At 43.6% G+C, this 19,870-nt stretch overlaps 1 protein-coding gene and 1 long non-coding RNA gene across 3 annotated transcripts in view; both read left to right on the top strand.

The window, feature by feature from the left end:
- The window catches only part of LDLRAD3 (low density lipoprotein receptor class A domain containing 3), a 254,522-nt gene that overhangs the window by 104,643 nt on the left and 130,009 nt on the right, over window positions 1–19,870 (top strand). For both annotated transcript variants that reach the window (XM_012537929.3, XM_049712962.1), the window contains exon 3: window positions 12,293–12,418. In XM_012537929.3, the coding sequence (XP_012393383.2) occupies window positions 12,293–12,418 (126 nt within the window). The remainder of the gene's footprint in view (window positions 1–12,292; window positions 12,419–19,870) is intronic.
- Window positions 2,057–6,060, top strand: LOC125965102 (uncharacterized). Its single transcript, XR_007478609.1, has 2 exons — window positions 2,057–2,161; window positions 4,056–6,060. It is a non-coding gene; the product is annotated as an uncharacterized LOC125965102 (long non-coding RNA).

Raw genomic sequence — 19,870 nt, 5'->3', positions numbered from 1 at the left:
TCAGCCTGTCAGAGCAGCTAGAGGCCACCTCTCTGTCTGTGCCCTGTTGACACCACCCAACAAAGGGTTACGCCTGCCTTCTCTGAATAAAAGTCCTGTTATCTGTGGGTATCACCGTGTTTAATCCTCACACATAGGCCTTGCTCTGGGGCTCTCTGCAGGTGCTGTAGCAACAATTAAGGAGACGGACTCTGAGTTCCAAGGTTGCTCTGTAGCTGTGGATATGTGGGGAGAGGAGGGGCAAGTGAGAAGGACTGTCAGGCATTTCTTGGAAGCTAATCAGAAATGAGCTTTCTCTTCACAAGTCTGAAGGTAAAGCATATGCACGGAAATGAGGGTGTTTTAAGAAGGGAAACCTCACAGTTTGTCAGGGGCCCAGAGAGCAGGCAAGGGTGAAGGCTCTGAAAAGTAAAACCTTCTTTAGGCAAAGATGACCCTCATCGCCCAGCAAGATGGAAGGTGGTGTAGAACGGATTCTTCATTATTCGTTTTTATTCAAACTGAAAACTATCTTTGATTCTCCCATCCCCTGACTTTTTTTTTCCTTTTTACATTTTCTTTTCATTTCTTAGGAGTTGTCCCTTGGATATCACCTTTCATAGAGCTGCTGATGCCTTTTTTGAAGTATTCTTTTTAAGGTGGAAACCATTCTGTTCTATCTGTGTCTGTTCCCACATCTGTTCTTAATCCCAGGGACTCCGATCCCTTGTCAGGAAGGTTTTCTTCCAAGCACTGAAAGGCCTCTGTAGGCTAAGTTACCTGACCCACATTTATTTATTACCATTTTAGAGGGTTTTTTCCTCTCAACATTTGTCTCTAGGAGAATCAGTTGGGGATGTCTTGGTTTCCTGCTTATAGGTCCTCTGGAATTTGCATTCCAGTACCTAAGCACACAAACAAATGTACCTTCACACACATATGTACGTGCGTTACACATAGCCAGAATAAGTAACCTGAATAAACCTTAAGGTTATAAAATAATGTCCTAATCCCCAACTTGCTAACTTGTTTTCCTTTTTACTGTCATTTTAAATAAGATTATTTAAACGGCAGTGGCAGGCACTTTGAATTCCCTGATCACTTATAGTGACTTTTTCCCCTAAAAGCCCAAAGAATATTGTAGACTTGGCTCTCTTTCGTTCTTCCAGGGCTTTTTGGGAGTGAGGAGGATATTTCCTTGACTTACAGAGCCTCGTAATATCCTTGTGAGTCCATAAAAATTTTCTTTATAAAAAGCAAATCTCACATGCCACTTTTTTTATAGATGTCTGCTGGCTCCCAGGATAAGTGTCCAAACTCCTGCCTGTCTCTCTGTCAGTCTTACCTTCTGCCACGTTCTGTGTTCTGGATACCCTAACTTCTCCCAGGTCTCTGTATAAACCACACGCTGTCACAGTTCACATCATTCATTTTGCCTGGAATGCCTTTCCTTTTGTTTTTCAGCCACACACTTCTCCTGATTCTTCATACCCAAATAAAATAGCACTGCGTTGTACCGTGTGCCCTGGTCTCCCAGGCTGCATGGGCTGTGCTCTTTTTTAAAGTTTGTCTCGCACTCTGGCCATCCCCCACGTATTTTTTTTTTATTAAAATGTAGTTGATTCACAATGTTTCAGGTGTACAGCAAAGTGATTCAGTTATATGTATATATGTATGTATATTCTTTTTCAGATTCTTTTCCCTTACAGGTTATTATAAGATATTGGAATATAGTTCCCCGTGCCTTATAGTAGGTCTTCGTTGTTTATCCGTTTTATATATAGTGTGGTGTGTGTCCATCACCCACATATTGATTGAGCATGCGCTGCTGGGCAGAAACAGTTTGAAAATAATAATAGTAACTAATAACTTTAATAATAATAACTAATACTGTGTGATAATACTCTATAATACTATCTAACACTAAATACTATATACTACCGTATTTATAGTATAATATCAAATAGTAGTAGCTAATATGTAATATATATGATAGTAGCTAGTACAATATGAACTATCATAGGTAATAGTGGGTTTCAGAGAAAGTCCTAAGCAATTATTATCTTGTCTCATTTAATCCCCAGAGCAACCCAACAAGGGAGGTACTGTTCATATCACCGTTTCCTGATAAGGAAATGGAGGCACAGAGAGGTGAAGTAACTTTCAGTACATCACATAGCCAGTAAGTGGTCCCAAAGCACTTGGTTCAGTATTTGAACCCAGGCAGGCTGACATGCAACCCTGCATTAACTATATAATAGAGTGTTGAAAGGTAAATGTTTATACAGCTTATATAGTTCTTGTATCTTATTGCAATTATCCATTTATTGTCATTTTTTCCCCTTCCTCTGGGCCTGGTGTCCCTTAGTGGGGCTTCTTGCGAGCAGAAGTTATGTTAACCCCACACTCGGTCCTATGTGTGCTGTAAAGAGACTCTGAGAAGTAACGTTAATGGAACCAGTAACTGAAGAGTAAGGCCTGGGGCGCAGTGGTTAAGAATCCGCCTGCCAATGCAGGGGACACGGGTTCGAGCCCTGGTCCAGGAAGATCCCACATGCTACGGAGCAACTAAGCCCGTGCGCCACAACTACTGAGCCTGTGCTCTAGAGCCCATGAGCCACAACTACTGAGCCTGTGTGCCACAACTACTGAAGCCCGTGCACCTAGAGCCTGTGCCCTGCAACAAGAGAAGCCACCACAATGAGAAGCCCGCGCTCTCCAACAAAGAGTAACTCCTGCTTGCCGCAACTAGAGAAAGCCCATGCACAGCCACGAAGACCCAACGCAGCCAAAATAAATAAATTGATTTATTTAAAAAAAAATTGAAAATCTTAAAAAAAAAGCCAAAACAGTAAGGCCTTAGATAGCATAAACATTTCACTGGTTTCCACTTCATTTTTCTCAGGACCGTCCATATATGTGAAGAAGAGCAGTTTGTAGAACTGTGAATCGTGTTAGGGACAGGAGAATATTACCGGATTCCTACTAGATGTCAAACATTATGCTGTATTCTCTGCATGTAAAATCTCACATTGAGGTCTGTGCTGTCTTTATGCCCCCTTTACAGATGGGGATACTGAGGCCAGTGGAGTTTAAGTGACTTGTCCAAGGTCTCAGCTGTCATGTGGCAGAACTGGGGTAGAAACCCAGTGGAAATGTTCTCTACCCGAAACCCTTCTTACCTCTTAGCCCAAAGGCTCTAGGCCTCCTATTCTTATTATAAAAGAGGAGATGTTTAGAAAGAATTTTCTGCTTGAATTTTCTCGCAAAGCTGTTTCAACTAGATGCCTTCTTTCTATATTTATATTCCAGTTAGCATGTGGTCTTTTGCTCTCTTCACTCCCCAGTGTGTATCTCTGAAACAGCCAAGATGACATTTTCAGAATCATACACTGCAATATTTGATCAGTGAACTGGTGGAGTCCACTCCAGTAGTCATGTGGAGGTGAACTGCTGGAACAGGCAAAGGGCTTTTTTGCTCAAGCAAAAATAATGAATTTGCAGAGGCTTGGATTCCCAGGCCTGGATCTGGCTTGCTGGGCTGTTTGTCATCTGCATTTGGACCACAATGAAAGGCCTGTTTCTTTCCCTCCCAGACTTCTTAGAGAATCCAGGGATATACTGCTTTTTAAAAAGTCTGTTATTTTTATAAGGCTCTTTTTGCTTTCTTACCCCCAACCATGAAGTCATCTTTGACTTTTAAAAGGAACCAGTTTGACTTTTTACAAAATGAACCAGGGGACTGACTACAGTAGCAATTTCAGATCCGTTATGTCCTGTAAAGTTTTTAGCCAGTGATGGCCGCATGTGATATTCACTTTGGGGGTCGGGGATGTGCACGATGATTCAAACTATGTGAATTTTATAATTTGATGTTTTTTCTAATTTATACTTTAATTCCCACAACTTTAATATGAGTGGAATGCTACCTAGCTCGTAGCACATTTCTTATGAGAAATAGGGTTTTACATTTTTTTAATTAAAGAAACGATACTGGGTACTTTTACTGATACGAGAAGCAAGTTCATACTGACCCCCTTGCATTTCTTCCATTACCACATTGTTCCCGCCTCCAGGCCTTTGCACATGCTGTTCCCTCTGCTTGGAACAGCCTTCTCTCCGCAATCCCACCAGCACCGAAGGTTCATCCATGGCACAGCTGTCTCGTTTGTATCCTCGTTCTTTGAGGTATGACAGAGTTGGTGGATTAATATTAGTGGAATGAATAACTAAATGAGCAAGGCCTCAGACTGCCTAAGCGTCCATTGATTTGCACCTGAGCCATGTGTATGGCGTCTCTGCTGAGGCTAACTTTCCTTTGAGAAGGCTTTTCTGACATCAGCCTCCTCCCCAATTTGAGATTAGGTGTACTCTAGCTCCCCCATCAGAGCACTCATGGCACTGCATGCAGAGGCTCGTTTACCAGCCTGCGTCCTGCCTATCAGTTAGGGAGCGCTGTTGAGTCACCACACAACTGACTCAGGGCCTGACAGGTAGTAGGATGCTCAGAAATATTTTGTTCTTTGCCAAGAAGGGGCAGTAAAAAAAATGTTGGCCCCTTGAACCCTATTTTGTACTGTGCACAGGTAAAGTGTAAATCCTTAAAAAGTGGACAGACCTTGGTTAAGAGTTTTAGTTTTAAAAGGGTCTGATTGCTGGGACAGCAACCATTTGAATATGAGCCCACAGCTTTTTACGTAAAGCTGAGTTAATTTGTATCTTGCACACGATCGGGGGAAGAACAGAGAAACTGTTGAAATAGGGAAAGAGCATGGAGAGGCCTATGGTTTTGTTGTGGGTATTCTTCTCGTGGTAAGTACACCATCTGGGATGGGTTAGACTTGACTCGAGGGAATGATGGTCAGAGCAGGTCCCACACTGGCCCTGTAGCCAGAATGCTTGGAGTGGCAGCTGGTCTGTGCAGTGGCAACATCAGGAACAAAGGAATGATGAGGTCCCTTGCTCTCTGGGCGTAGACATAGGTGGAATCTGCCCAAGAAGGGTGTTCACACTTTAATGTTCATTGGAATTCACCGTGGGCTTAATAAAGATGCAGATTCCCCTAGAGGAGAGGCCCAGGAGTCTGCATTTTACAAGCATCCCTGGGGATTCTGCTGTAGGTGGATCACTGGCCTGCCCTTCATGAAACAGTGCTTTACAAGATGGGAAATTCTGGAGAAATATTGGTAAGCGGGACGGTGCATGGAGCGAGAAACTGTCGTTTGTCAGGTCCCTTAGACAGAGGGGAGAGTGCAGTCTGGGAAAGTCAGCTCAAGGAGCAGCTCCCGGAAGGAGGGACATTTTGCATTAGCCCGTGATTATTGTACCCCAGGGAAACCAGCTCCAGCCAAGGCTGATGCTCTGTGCCCAGTGCCAACTTAGAAAGACAAAGAAAGAGTCATGGTTTCCTTGACTGGACAGGAATGTCGCCTACTCTGTGAAGTAATGAAATACACATGTAAAAATGAAGAGAGACAGAGACAGATGGAGCATAATAGAGCACCAGCAGCAGTGAAGGACCAACGGAACACACACGCAGAGGAACCGGGGGGTGTTCTCAGCCTGCTTCTAGGAACGTCATCGCCAGCAGGGGAGAATCAGCCCTCCTCGGACCGTCCTGGGCTGGAGGCTTTTCCCGTAGTCATCTGTGGCCAGAAGACAGTACCACTTCCTCAGGAAGGAGGCACTTGATGATCAAAAAGATGCCAAAATAGCACATATGCATATCCTTTGACCTAGCTGTTTTATCTTAAAGAGATTTTGTTCAAGTGGGGAAAATAATGTATGCATCTGCACGTGCATCGTTTATTGAAAACATCCCAAATGTCCATCAGTAATGGGACTTATAGATACATAAGATGCAGTAAAATTACCCTTAGCTATTAAAAGTGATGGTATGGGGCTTCCCTGATGGCGCAGTGGTTGACAGTCCGCCTGCCGATGCAGGGGACACGGGTTCGTGCCCCGGTCCGGGAGGATCCCACATGCCGCGGAGCGGCTGGGCCCGTGAGCCATGGCCGCTGAGCCTGCGCGTCCGGAGCCTGTGCTCCGCAACGGGAGAGGCCACACAGTGAGAGGCCCGTGTACCGCAAAAAAAAAAAAAAAAAAAAAAAAGTGATGGTATGGACCTGTAGATATCGACATGAAAAGATGTCACAGTATATGGTTAAGTGACAAAAGCCGGTTTCAGAATAGCATAGTATTTTATTCAGGTGCATTTAAGCAAAACTGTATGCCTAGATTTCTATTTATTAATTCAGTTAGTAATTATTGAGTAACCTATGTACCAGGCACTTTTCAGGGTATTAGAGGTAGAGCAACAAACAAGATCATGGTCCTCTGCCACTTGGAAGTGAAGTGCTGGGACCAGCAGCATCGTCATTGCCTGGGAGTGTGTTAGGAATGCAGAATCCCAGGCTCCATTCTAGACCTACTGCATTTTAACGTGGTCCTAGGGCTGTCCGTTCGCATGCTGTAGTTTGAGGGGCCGTGCTTCTGGAGCATGTTGACCAAAATGGCCCCAGTGGATTTCCCTGGGTGGCGGCAACGTGGGGTCATTTTTGCATTGCCTGTGTCCGTTTCTCATCGTTGGAATTTTTCACGGTGCGCTATGTCTTGAGTTTACAGAGCAAGGATGCTAATTTGGCAGGGTAGCCGGAGGCTCCTGCTTCTGGTGCTGTGGGCTGTCTCGGGCACACACGGGCAGGATCCTGGAGCAGGAATCAGAGGGGAGCAGGAGGTGGAAGTTGTGACCGTGGCTCCTTTGGGCCATCCCGGAGGTCTGCAAGAGAGACCCTGAATCCCTGCGGCTGTGACTGGAACTGTTGCTGCAGCCTGAGAGATGCCGCAGGTCTGATGAGCTGAGCTTCTGGCTGTTCTGCCTGAGCAGGGAGGCTCTGGCGTTCAGACTCTCTCCAGCTCTTTTGTGTCATCACTATGGGAGAGTCTGGACCAGCAGCTGTCGATGGCAGACCTGCGCTGAGGTATCTGTCATCCTCCAGGCCCAGTGGGCAACCCTGTGCCCTGCCTGAGCAGATTGGGAGGTACAGGCATGCTGCCTGGTGAAGAGCATTTCTGTCCAAGGCTTGAGAAGTTCTGACCATGCAGACAGGGGGTCTGAGCCCTTTCCTTGGGGTCTCTCTTGAATCTGGTCCCTGATGAGGGGTTTGGCAGGATGTGACCCTATAGCACCCCACCTAAAGCATAGGTGTAGTTGAAAGAGGGTAGACGCAGGGGCATGAGGACTGGATTACAGACCAGTCTGACCCTAAATTAACTAAGTGACTTTGGGCAAGTCCCAAATTACCTCCTTGGGCCTCAGTTTTTTCATCTGGGAGTCATGAGACTCAGTTACTGAGTGAAGCTGTGTGGCCTACCTGCTGGGCCCCAGATGTTATGCATAGGAAGATGCGGTCTTTGTTATGAGGGCATCACAACCTGGTGACACGGGAACATCTCTTGGTTCCCCTCTCATTCTGACATGATCCCCAAATGCTGCTCTGAGGGCTTTGGCCTTCCTGCGTTTTTGTTTAGGGCGATCGTGAGTAGAGGTTATTGCAGATTTATGTCCTTGCTGGTTAAAAAAAAAAAAAAAAGTCGACAATTGTGTTAGTCCTTCCTCCACTCCCATCTAGTTTTAAAAAATGTTTTATTTTACTGATCCGTGAAATCCAGAACTGTGGCATTCGGGCTCTAAAAGGAAGGGGAGGGCTCAGATCAGGAAATAAACCAACCCCCAGGAGAGCCCTGAGCCCTGTCTCGCTGCTGGTGAGAGCTGCTGCTTTGAAAAGTTCACGGAGCAGGTCCTTGAAGAGCGGTGGATTCAAGTGCTCAGTGGGATGGAGTCGCCCTGCCTGCCTTTGTCAGGGCAGTTTTAGACTCAGAGTTGGTCTTCTCCTTCTGCCAGGGGCTGCTGAGTTTCATGCCGGAATCTCCCCTTCGTGGAAATCGCGGCGGGCTGGGGGCAATCCAGACTTTGTCCGGGAAGCCCCCCGGGGCCCACGGGGGCTCGTGCAGATAGGGAGCTGCTTGCCAGCGGTGGGCTTCTCTCTGAGCCTCTGCCAGGCGCTCAGCAGGCCGTCTGCGATCTGCCTCACCGTTGCCTGAGCCAGGTGTGTGCTGGTGCAGATGTAAATCATAACAGGACAGGCTGCCTGACAGAGACGGCAGCTGAGCATCCCTGGCAAGGCAGGGAGTCTCGTTAGCGATTCCTGAAGAGGGTGCAGGGCCGAGGCCAAAGAGCTGGTCAATTGAATGGTAGCTGATGCATTCATAATTACCCTTATTCTCTTTCCTCTTTCCTTGTCTCATCAAGTCCAGTCCTTGGAGCTGGGCTGGGCCTTAGAAGTGTCGAAGGAGGCAGTAGAGTAGGTGAGTCAAGAAGTGAAGTGTGAGCCTTGACTCTGTTTTTCAGCTGTGTCAGGCGCCTTCACTTCTGGACCTGTTATCTTTTCTGTAAAATGGGTTTTTGGGAGGAGGAAATGAGATGATATCTGTAAAGTAGAGCGCAATGCTCAGCCCATACTAAGCATTCAGTGAGTGCTAGCTGTGGTTACCCAGCCCCACTCTCTCCTTTTATGCGCTCATTTGTATATTCGGCAGTATTGATTAGGTACCGTGGTAGGCACTGCACAGTTGCAGCTCCTTCAAGAATGGTGAATGAAAGTATTCAAGTGAGTGTGTGTGCATCAAAGCTCTGCACAAAGCCAATGACATCTATCCTAGGAAGGAAAAGAAAGAAACAGTAAGGGCTAGAGTGCCTGAGGGTAGGGAGCGAGGTTTCTACTGTAGAGAGTGCACTGCTAAAGGAGACCTCAATAAAGTAGCGGAGTGAGCCATGCCGACCTCTGGGAGAAAGACAGTCCAAGCAGAGGGAACCACAGGCTGCAAAGGTCCTGAGGCAGGACTGTGCCTGATGGGCTTGAGGAGGAGCTGGGAGGCCAGTGTTAGCCAGAGCACGGAAAGTAGGTAGGCATGAAATTAGAGGGGGTCCGCCGGAGTGGCACGACGCTGTGATGGCGGCTGTGGGCTTTTCTAAAGTGTTGGGAGGGCAGAGACGTTTTGAATGGAGGAGTGACGTGTTGAGTTTACAGGGAAACGCTCTCAGGTTAGCTGTCAAAGCCTATAGGTGGCTTTTCTGCCCTGATCCCTGAAAGGGTGACGGGAGCAAGGATGCCCGATCCTCTGATTTGCACATCCATCCCTGGCTCTTACCTGTGACAGTTATTGCCGTGGCGTCTGCTTACTGGGGACTTTCTATTTCCTACATCTCTTCTGTGTTTATTAATTGGACTTCCTCTCCCTCATTTATGTATTTATTCAACAATTATGGGTCCAACAGATCTCTGGGTTACAATCCAATACTACTGTTGTTCATTTTGTTGCTCAAATTGTTCTGGCTTTGGCCGTTGGGAGCCCCTGCAGGTTGACTCCTGTGTCCTTTGGACATGCCTCCATCGTCTTTTAAGCACTTCTTCACTTTCTGGCAACACAAGACACTCCAGGTTCATCTTGTATTTTCCCCCAGGAATGAGCCACTTCTCCAGGGAGCCCTGGTTCTCTTTATTGGATCATAGAACTTAGAAACCAGGATCTAGGCGCTGGCTGTGCTTATTGCTATTGGGGTGTACTGCTTCTAGTCTTTCTTAGCAGATGAGCTAGGAAATGTATGTACGTACACTAACCCATGCACACACACAGATCTGTATTTCTATCTGTCGATCTATCCATCCATCCATCCATCTGTGTTTACAAATCTTGAGTTCATATTGATGCCTTCAATTCCAGTCCAAAGCCTCGGGGTTCATTTTCATCTTCTCACTCTCTTTATTTGTGATTTCTTCCTCTGATAGTGAGAAACTTTGCTCTTATTATCTGTAATATACTTACCTATTTGTTCAACCCTAGTACTACACAAAAGGCAGTTTCAGAATTGCTGATTCATACCCCTGTGAGAAACAAATATAACTAGAGTACTTGTGAACAGTTCTTTTTTTCTTTAGCCTTATAGAATCCAGGCAAAATAATGTTTACCAGAGTTACGTGGGCTACTTCTTTTCTTCCCCACCTCCTTCAGTGTGGTGCTGTTATTCATCTGTAAGTTATGTTCATTTGTTGCTGTTTGTATTTCATTCTGAGCCCTGCCCCCAACACACACATGCACACGCACATGGGTTTGATTTTAATTGTTTACATTTTGGGTATGTGAAATATTATCATGGTTCTAAGAGTCAGAGCTATACAAATAGACTCAGAGAAGTGCGCACCCTTCTCATCCCTGCTACCTTGTTCCATTCCCATTTCCCTATTCTTTCCAACCTTTTCTCACCCACCCCCTGTAGGTAACCAGTCTCTTTGGTTTCTGGTTTATCCTTCCTATATTTCTTTTGCACAGATGAACAAGTACATGTATGTTTTCTTAGATCCCCTTCTTTTGCTATATGGAGGGGTAAAGTACTGTAGATACTCTTTTGCACTTTGCGTTTTTCGCTTAACAGTATGTCCTGGAGATCACTTCCTATCAGTTCATGGAGATCTTCCATAATGAGCTTTTTAAACTTGGGTAATCAGAAAAAGAAATTTAGCAGCCCAAGGATCAATTTTAAAGTTCTATAAGCCTAGTGATGTGATGATGATGATGATAAATAGCATAAGTTTTACCATTAATTGAGCCGCTACTGTATGCCATGCTCTGTGCCAAGCATTTTATATAGATTATCACACTGAATCCTTCCCTGGGCCATATGAGATAGATATTACCTCCAGTTTACCAATGAGGAAACTGAGGCTCAGTTGTATTTAGAAACTTGCCCAAGGTCATAAAGATTAGAGCCACAATTTGAACACAGGACACTCTCTCCCAAGTTTGTGCATTGTGAAGAGCACACCAGCACCATTAGAGTACTTTCAGGTTAAAACAAAGCCATGTGGGTTTTTAAAATCTAGCCACGTCCCAGGCTTAAAATCCCTATTGATAGTGTATCAGCTGTTCCCAAAGTTGGCATGTTATACTGATGACGAGAATATGAAGGTAATCTACTGCCTGTTCGTTCCAAAGAAATAGCCCCTTCCTTCTTGAGGACCATGGGTCCTGCCTCTAAGACAGGAGACAAAAGGGATGCTAGGTGGGGCCTGCTACCTGGGATACAGCAATAGATCCCATCACACCTTAGAATCACAAGCCAGAGCCGCCAGCACCATTAACAGGAAAGTACATTACCCCACAGGGCTGTTTGGTTAGCAGGACATCAATCAAGCTTGAGTTACAGCAGTTCTGTTAAAAGTCTTTGTATAGCAGGAGTGGAAGAAGGGTTTCTCTGAGCAGGGTTCTGGCTTCTGTTGTGAGAAGTGACAGCCTCTGGCAGAGAGGCAGTACAGTTGAGCGTGGCTTCTGGACTCTGAGTACTGGGGGCCTCACCCCAGCACCATGTTTTCTAGCCGTGTAGCCCTGGGCAAGTCACTTTACCTCTTCAGAGCATTTCTGTGAAATGAGGAAAAGAAGCACACCCGTCTTTGTCAGGGGTTCCCAAGACCACCTTCAGTTTCAGTGATTTACTAGAAGGAATCGTAGAACTCAGCATACAGTCATACCCACAGCTATGATTGATTACAGTGAAAGGATACAAAGCAAAACCAACGGAGGGAAGAGGTGAAGGAGTGAAGTCAGAGGAAAACAAGTACAGGCTTCCAGAGTCCTTGCCCAGTGCAGTCACACAGGAGGCCCTTCATTCCCCCAGCAGCAAATGTGACATAACGTGTGAAATGCTTTCTCCCAGGGAAGCTCATTAGAGGCTCAGTGCCCAGGGTTTTTACTGAGAGCTGGTCATGCAGGCACCCTCTGCCCAACATGTACCCAAATCCCAAACTCTCAGAAGAAAGGCAGGTGTTCAGCATAAATGCACTGTTTGCATGGATAGTTTAGGCACAGTGAGCCATCCTCAGGAGGGAATGATGCAAACCTTCCCGACATCCAATTTCCCAGGTGCCAGCCAGGCGAGGGCCAACTTTGCAAGCAAGCCTTTCTAAGGATGGCGGCCTCAGGCCTCTTGAGCCCTGCTGGTGTGGAGGCTGGGTTTGGCCTGTTTGGGACCTTGGTGGCAGTGGATGGGCCACTCCCTTCCTGGAGGATGACACATGTGGGCTTCTAGTCTGGCTGGGTATTGGAGGTGGGTGCTGGTGGTAAGAAACTTTGGGGACTTCAAGGTAGATGTAAAAGGCCCCAGTTGCACACTCTGAGTCAGCGGGATGGGTATGTGGTGGTCAGAAAACTTATCCTCCTGACGTCTCGTTGTTTGTCTCGTTTGTCCTCCTGCAGCCAAGGCTAAATCGAAATGTGGCCCGACCTTCTTCCCCTGTGCCAGCGGCATCCACTGCATCATTGGCCGCTTCCGGTGTAACGGGTTTGAGGATTGTCCCGACGGCAGCGATGAAGAGAACTGCAGTAAGTACCGGGGCCTGCGTACCACGCTCCCCTGTTCATTCCCACCAGTGGACCTTCCATCCTGGCCGCTCTCATCTGTGTGCCTCTTACACCCACAGGCTTGGGCCTTTTCTCTCATTACCTGGAATCTATTTGTTACTGCTTACTTCTTGTGTGATTGTGTAGATGCTCAGCTACCATTTATCAGGGCCTTTGCTAAGTACACTGGGCCTGGGGCATACTTTGTTTTCAGTTCTGATGATGGCTCTGGAAATGTAAGCGTGTTATCCCCATCAACACATAAGGACTTGAAGTATGAGCGGTCAATGGACTCATCCAGAGTCACTTAGCTTATCAGCTGCAGAGCCAGTTCTAGACTCATTCAGATGCTCATCTGATTGACCCTGCCACTCAGCACCCCACGTTTAGGTGCTTGCTTTCCTTCTCATTTTGAATTCTTGAAAGAAAGATGTTTATATATTAATTATATACATACTATAAGAATATGCTCTTGGAAGTTGCCACATGATCCAACAATCCCACTCCTGGGCATATATCCAGAGAAACCTCTCATTCGAAAAGATACATGCACCCCAGTGTTCATAGCAGCACTATTTACAATAGCCAGGACATGGAAGCAACCTAGATGTCCATCGACAGATGAATGAATAAAGAAGATGTGATACATATAAACAATGGACTGTTACTCAGCCATTAAAAAGAATGCAGTAATGCCATTTGCAGCAACATGGATGGACCTGGAGATTATCACACTAAGTGAAGTAAGTCAGACAGAGAAAGACAAATACCATATGATATCACTTATTTGTGGAATCTAAAATATGACACAAGTGAACTTATTTACAAAACGGAAATGGACTCACAGACATAGAAAAGCAATTTATGGTTACCAAAGGGAAAAAAGGGTGGAGGGAGGAGTAAATTAGGAGTATGGGTTAAACAGATACAAACTACTATATATAAAAAAGATAAACAACAAGGTCCTAGTGGATAGCACAGGGAACTATATTCAATATCTTGTAATAAACCATAATGGAAAAGAATATGAAAAAGAAAATATATGTGTGTGTATAACTGTGAATCACTTTGCTGTACATATGAAACTAACACAACATTGGAAATCAACTATACGTCAATGTTTAAAAAAGAATATGCTAGAGCACTGCGAGTAGCATGAGGGGCGGAGCCTTGGGAGCTCCAGGAGCATGAGTTGCAGCGGGGATAAGGGAGGATGGGGGCGTCGGCTGCTTCTTCTAGATGCTAAGGAATGCCGCTGGACCTGGATCCAAAACAGGCTCTTCATATCCACCAGGCACAGAGGACAACAACTGGCTGGAGGACTGAGTGGAGTGCAGAAGGCCGGCCACTCTGTGCCTTTCGATTGGAGAATTTAACCCATTTACGTGTAAGCCGTGTGGCTGACAGGGCCTTGGTTCTCCAGCTCGGTGTCACGCCGGACCCTCTGAGGTGGGAGAGCCAAGTTCAGGACACTGGACCACCAGAGACTTCCTAGCCTCACGTGATATCAATTGGCGAGAGCTCTCCCAGAGATCTCCATCTCAACGCTAAGACCCAGCTCCACTCAACAACCAGCAAGCTCCAGTGCTGGACACCCGATGCCAAACAACTAGGAAGACAGGAACACAACCACACCCATTAGCAGAGAGGCTGCCTAAAATCATAAGTTCACAGACACCCCAAAAACATACCACTGGACGTGGTCCTGCCCACCAGTAAAACAGGATCCAGCCTCATCCACCAGAACACAATCACCAGTCCCCTCCACCCGGAAGCCTACACAACCCACTGAACCAACTGGGGGCAGACAACAAAAACAACAGGGACTACGAACCTGCAACCTGTGAAAAGGAGACCCCAAATACAGTAGGTTAAGCAAAATGAGAAGACAGAGAAATATGCAGCAGATGAAGGAGCAAAGTAAAAACATAAACAAACACCAGACCAAACAAATGAAGAGGAAATAGGCTGTCTACCTGAAAAAGGATTCAGAGTAATGGTAGTAAAGATGATCCAAAATCTTGGAAATAAAATGGAGAAAATGCAAGAAACATTTAACAAGGACCTAGAAGAACTAAAGAGCAAACAAACAATGATAAGCAACACAATAAATGAAATTAAAAGTTCTCCAGAAGGAATCAATAGCAGAATAACTGAGGCTGAAGAATGGAGAAGTGACCTGGAAGATAATATAGTGGAAATAACTACTGCAGAGGAGAAAAAGGAATGAAAAGAATTGAGGACAGCCTCAGAGACCTCTGGGACAACATTAAACGCACCAACATTCGAATTATAGGGGTCCCAGAAGAAGAAGAGAAAAAGAAAGGACTGAGAAAATATTTGAAGGGATTATAGTTGAAAACTTCCAGAATATAGGAAAGGAAATAGTCAATCTAGTCCTGGAAGCACAGAGTCCCATACAGGATAAATCCAAGGAGAAACACACCAAGACACATATTACTCAAACTATCAAAAATTAAATACAAAGAAAAAATATTAAAAGCAGCAAGGGAAAAGCAACAAATAACATACAAGGGAATCCCCATAAGGTTAACAGCTGATCTTTCAGTAAAAACTCTGTAAGCCAGAAAGGAGTGGCAGGACATATTGAAAGTGATGAAAGGGAAAAACCTACAATGAAGATTACCCAGCAAGGATCTCATTCAGATTCTATGGAGAAATTAAAACCTTTACAGACAAGTAAATCTAAGAGAATTCAGCACCACCAAACCAGCTTTACAACAAATGCTAAAGGAACTTCTCTAGGCAGAAAACACAAGAGAAGGAAAAGACCTACAATAACAAACCCAAAGCAATTAAGAAAATGGTAATAGGAACATAAATATCAATAATTGCCTTATATGTAAATGGATTAAATGCTCCAACCAAAAGACATAGACTGGCTGAATGGATACAAAAACAAGACCCGTATATATGCTGTCTACAAGAGACCCACTTCAGACCAAGGGACACATACAGACTGAAAGTGAGGGGATGGAAAAAGATACTCCATGCAGATGGAAAACAGAAGAAAGCTGGAGTAGCAATTCTCATATTAGACAAAATAGACTTTAAAATAAGGACTATTAAAAGAGACAAAGAAGGACACTACATAATGATCAAGGGATCGATCCAAGAAGAAGATAGAACAATTGTAAATATTTATGCACCCAACATAGGAGCACCTCAATACATAAGGCAAACACTAACAGCCATAAAAGAGGAAATCAACAGTAACACATTCATAGTAGGGGACTTTAACACCCCACTTTCACCAATGGACAGATCATCCAAAATGAAAATTAATAAGGAAACACAAGCTTTAAATGACGCATTAAACAAGATGGACTTAATTGATATTTAAAGGACATTCCATCCAAAAACAATAGAATACACTTTCTTCTCAAGTGCTCGTGGAACATTCTCCAGGATAGATCATATGTTGGGTCATAAATCAAGCCTTGGCAAATTTAAGAAAATTGAAATCATATCAAGTATCTTTTCTGACCACAACGCCATAAGGCTAGATATCAATTACAGGAGAAAAACTGTAAAAAATACAAACACAGGGAGGCTAAACAATACACTACTGAATAACCAAGAGATCACTGAAGAAATCAAAGAGGAAATCAAAAAATACCTAGAAACAAATGACAGTGAAAACACGATGACCCAAAACCTATGGGATGTAGCCAAAGCAGTTCTAAGAGGGAAGTTTATAGCAATACAATCCTACCTCAAGAAACAAGAAACATCTCAAATAAACAACCTAATCTTACACCTAAAGCAATTAGAGAAAGAAGAAAAAAAAAAAACCCCAAAATTAGCAGAAGGAAAGTAATCATAAAGAACAGATCAGAAATAAATGAAAAAGAAATGAAGGAAACAGTAGCAAAGATCAATAAAACGAAAAGCTGATTCTTTGAGAAGATAAACAAAATTGATAAAACATTAGTCAGACTCATCAAGCAAAAGAGGGAGAAGACTCAAATCAATAGAATTAGAAAAGAAACAGGAGAAGTAACAACTGACACTGCAGAAATACAAAGGATCATGAGAGATTACTACAAGCAACTCTATGCCAATAAAATGGGCAACCTGGAAGAAATGGACAAATTCTTAGAAAAGCACAACCTTCCAAAACTGAACCAGGAAGAAATAGAAAATATAAACAGACCAATCACAAGCACTGAAATTGAGACTGTGATTAAAAATCTTCCAACAAACAAAAGCCCAGGACCAGATGGCTTCACAGGTGAATTCTATCAAACATTTAGAGAAGAGCTAACACCTGTTCTTCTCAAACTCTTCCAAAATATAGCAGAGGGAGGAACACTCCCAAACTCATTCTACGAGGCCACCATCACCCTGATACCAAAACCAGACAAAGATGTCACAAAAAACTACAGGCCAATATCACTGATGAACATAGATGCAAAAATCCTCAACAAAATACTAGCGAACAGAATCCAAGAGCACATGAAAAGGATCGTACATCTTGATCAAGTGGGGTTTATCCCAGGAATGCAAGGATTCTTTAATATATGCAAATCAATCAATGTGATACACCATATTAACAAATTGAATGATGAAAACCATATGGTAATCTCAATAGATGCAGGAAAAGCTTTTGACAAAATTCAACACCCATTTATGATAAAAACCCTCCAGAAAGTAGGCACAGAGGGACCTTACCTCAACATAATACAGGCCATATATGACAAACCCACAGCCAACATTGTTCTCAATGGTGAAAAACTGAAACCGTTTCCACTAAGATCAGGAACAAGACAAGGTTGCCCAGTCTCATGGCTATTATTCAATTAGTTTTGGAAGTTTTAGCCCCAGCAATCAGAGAACAAAAAGAAATAAAAGGAATCCAAATCGGAAAAGAAGAAGTAAAACTGTAACTGTTTGCAGTTGACATGATACTATACATAGAGATTCCTAAAGATGCTACCAGAAAACTACTAGAGCTATTCAATGAATTTGGTAAAGTAGCAGGATACAAAATTAATGCACAGAACTCTCTTGCATTCCTATACAGTAATGATGAAAAATCTGAAAGAGAAATTAAGGAAAGACTCCCATTTACCGTTGCAACAAAAAGAATAAAATACCTAGAAATAAACCTACCTAAGGAGACAAAAGACTTGTATGCAGACAACTACAGGACACTGGTGAAAGAAATTAAAGATGATACAAACTGATGGAGAGATATACTATGTTCTTGAATTGGAAAAATCAACATTGTGAAAATGACTCTACTACCCAAAGCAACCTACAGATTCAATGCAATCCCTATCAAACTACCACTGGCATTTTTCACAGAACTAGAACAAAAAATGTCACAATATTTATGGAAACAGAAAAGACCCTGAATAGCCAAAAGCAATCTTGAGAAGAAAAACGGAGCTGGAGGAATCAGGCTCCCTGACTTCAGACTATACTATAAACCTATAGTAATCAAGACAGTATGGTCCTGGCACAAAAACAGAAATACAAATCAATGGAACAGGATAGAAAGCCCAGAGATAAACCCATGCACATATGGTCACCTTATCTTTGATAAAGGAGGCAAGAATATCCATTGGAGAAAAGACAGCTTCTTCAATAAGTGTTGCTAGGAAAACTGGACAGCTATATGTAAAAGAATGAAATTAGAACACTCCCTAACACCATACACAAAAAATAAACTCAAAATGGATTAAAGACCTAAATGTAAGGCCAGACACTATAAAACTCTTAGAGGAAAGCATAGGCAGAACACTCTATGACATAAATCACAGCAAGATCCTTCTTGACCCACCTCCTAGAGAAATGGAAATAAAAACAAAAATAAACAAATGAGACCTAACTTAAAAAAAACTTAAAAGCTTTTGCACAGCAAAGGAAACCATAAACAAGACGAAAAGAGAACCGTCAGAATGGGAGAAAATATTTACAAACAAAGCAACTGACAAAGGATTAATCTCCAAAATATACAAGCAGCTCATGCAGCTCAATATGAAAAAAACAAACAACCCAATCCAAAAATGGACAGAAGACCTAAATAGACATTTCTCCAAAGAAGGTATACAAATTGCCAACAAACACATGAAAGGATGCTCAACATCACTAATCATTAGAGAAATGCAAATCAAAACCACAGTGAGGTATCACCTCGCTCCAGTCAGAATGGCCATCATCAGAAAATCTACAAACAATAAATGCTGAAGAGGGTGTGGAGAAAAGGGAACCCTCTCGCACTGTTGGTGGGAATGTAAATTGATACAGCCACTATGGAGAACAGTATGGAGGTTCCTTAAAAAACTAAAAATAGAACTACCAAACAACCCAGCAGTTCCACTACTGGGCATATACCCTGAGAAAACCATAATTCAAAAAGTCATTTACCATAATGTTCATTGCAGCTCTATTTACAATAGGCAGGATATGGAAGCAACCTAAGTGTCCATCGACAGATGAATGGATAAAGAAGTGGCACATATACACAATGGAATATTACTCAGCCATAAAAAGAAACGAAATTGAGTTATTTGTAGTGAGGTGGATGGACCTAGAGTCTGTCATACAGAGTAAAGTAAGTCAGAAAGAAAAAAAACAAATACCATATGCTAACACATATATATGGAATCTAAAAAAAAAAGGTTCTGAAGAACTTAGGGGCAGGACAGGGATAAAGGTGCAGATGTAGAGAATGGACTTGAGGACATGGGGTGGGGGGGAAGCTGGGATGAAGTGAGAGAGTGGCATGGACATATATACACTACCAAATGTAAAATTGATAGCTGGTGGGAAGCAGCCGCATAGCACAGAGAGATCAGCTCTGTGCTTTGTGACCACCTAGAAGGGTGGGATAGGGAGGTTGGGAGGGAGACGCAAGAAGGAGGGGATATGGGGATATATGTATATGTATAGCTGATTCACCTTGTTATACAGCAGAAACTAACACAACATTGTAAAGCAATTATACTCCAATAAAGATGTTAAAAAAAAAAAAAAGAATATGCTCCTGGAAAAAAATCCAAATAGTATAGAAAGCTAAAGTGTTCCTTGACTTGTGACCACCTGATTCCTTTTACCTGGTATATAATATTCCATGGTATCAACACACAGACAGACAGACAGACACACACACACCTCCTCTTGTTCTCTCTACCCCTCCTGCCTCTTAGCAGTCTTGGTGTTGAAGCTCACCTCACTACTCCTTGGCCTGGATATACTGGTGCCTTGCTTGGCAGCATCTCTGTGTCCAAATCCACACTCAGCAGTTTCAGTGACCTTCAGGTGTCCCTTTCCTGCCTTTCACGCTGTTCCAGCTCCCCCAGCAATTCGCTTTGTACCTGCTTCTGGTTCGTCTGGTCACTGCTTAGTTTATTCTTTTTCTTTTCCCCTTCAATGTTTAGCCTGCTGGAGCCTTTCTAACTGTAG

This window comes from Orcinus orca, chromosome 8, assembly GCF_937001465.1.
Source record: "Orcinus orca chromosome 8, mOrcOrc1.1, whole genome shotgun sequence".
NCBI lineage: Eukaryota > Metazoa > Chordata > Mammalia > Artiodactyla > Delphinidae > Orcinus > Orcinus orca.
Note: the sequence above shows the minus strand (reverse complement) of the source record. Positions and strands in the feature narration are given on the sequence as shown.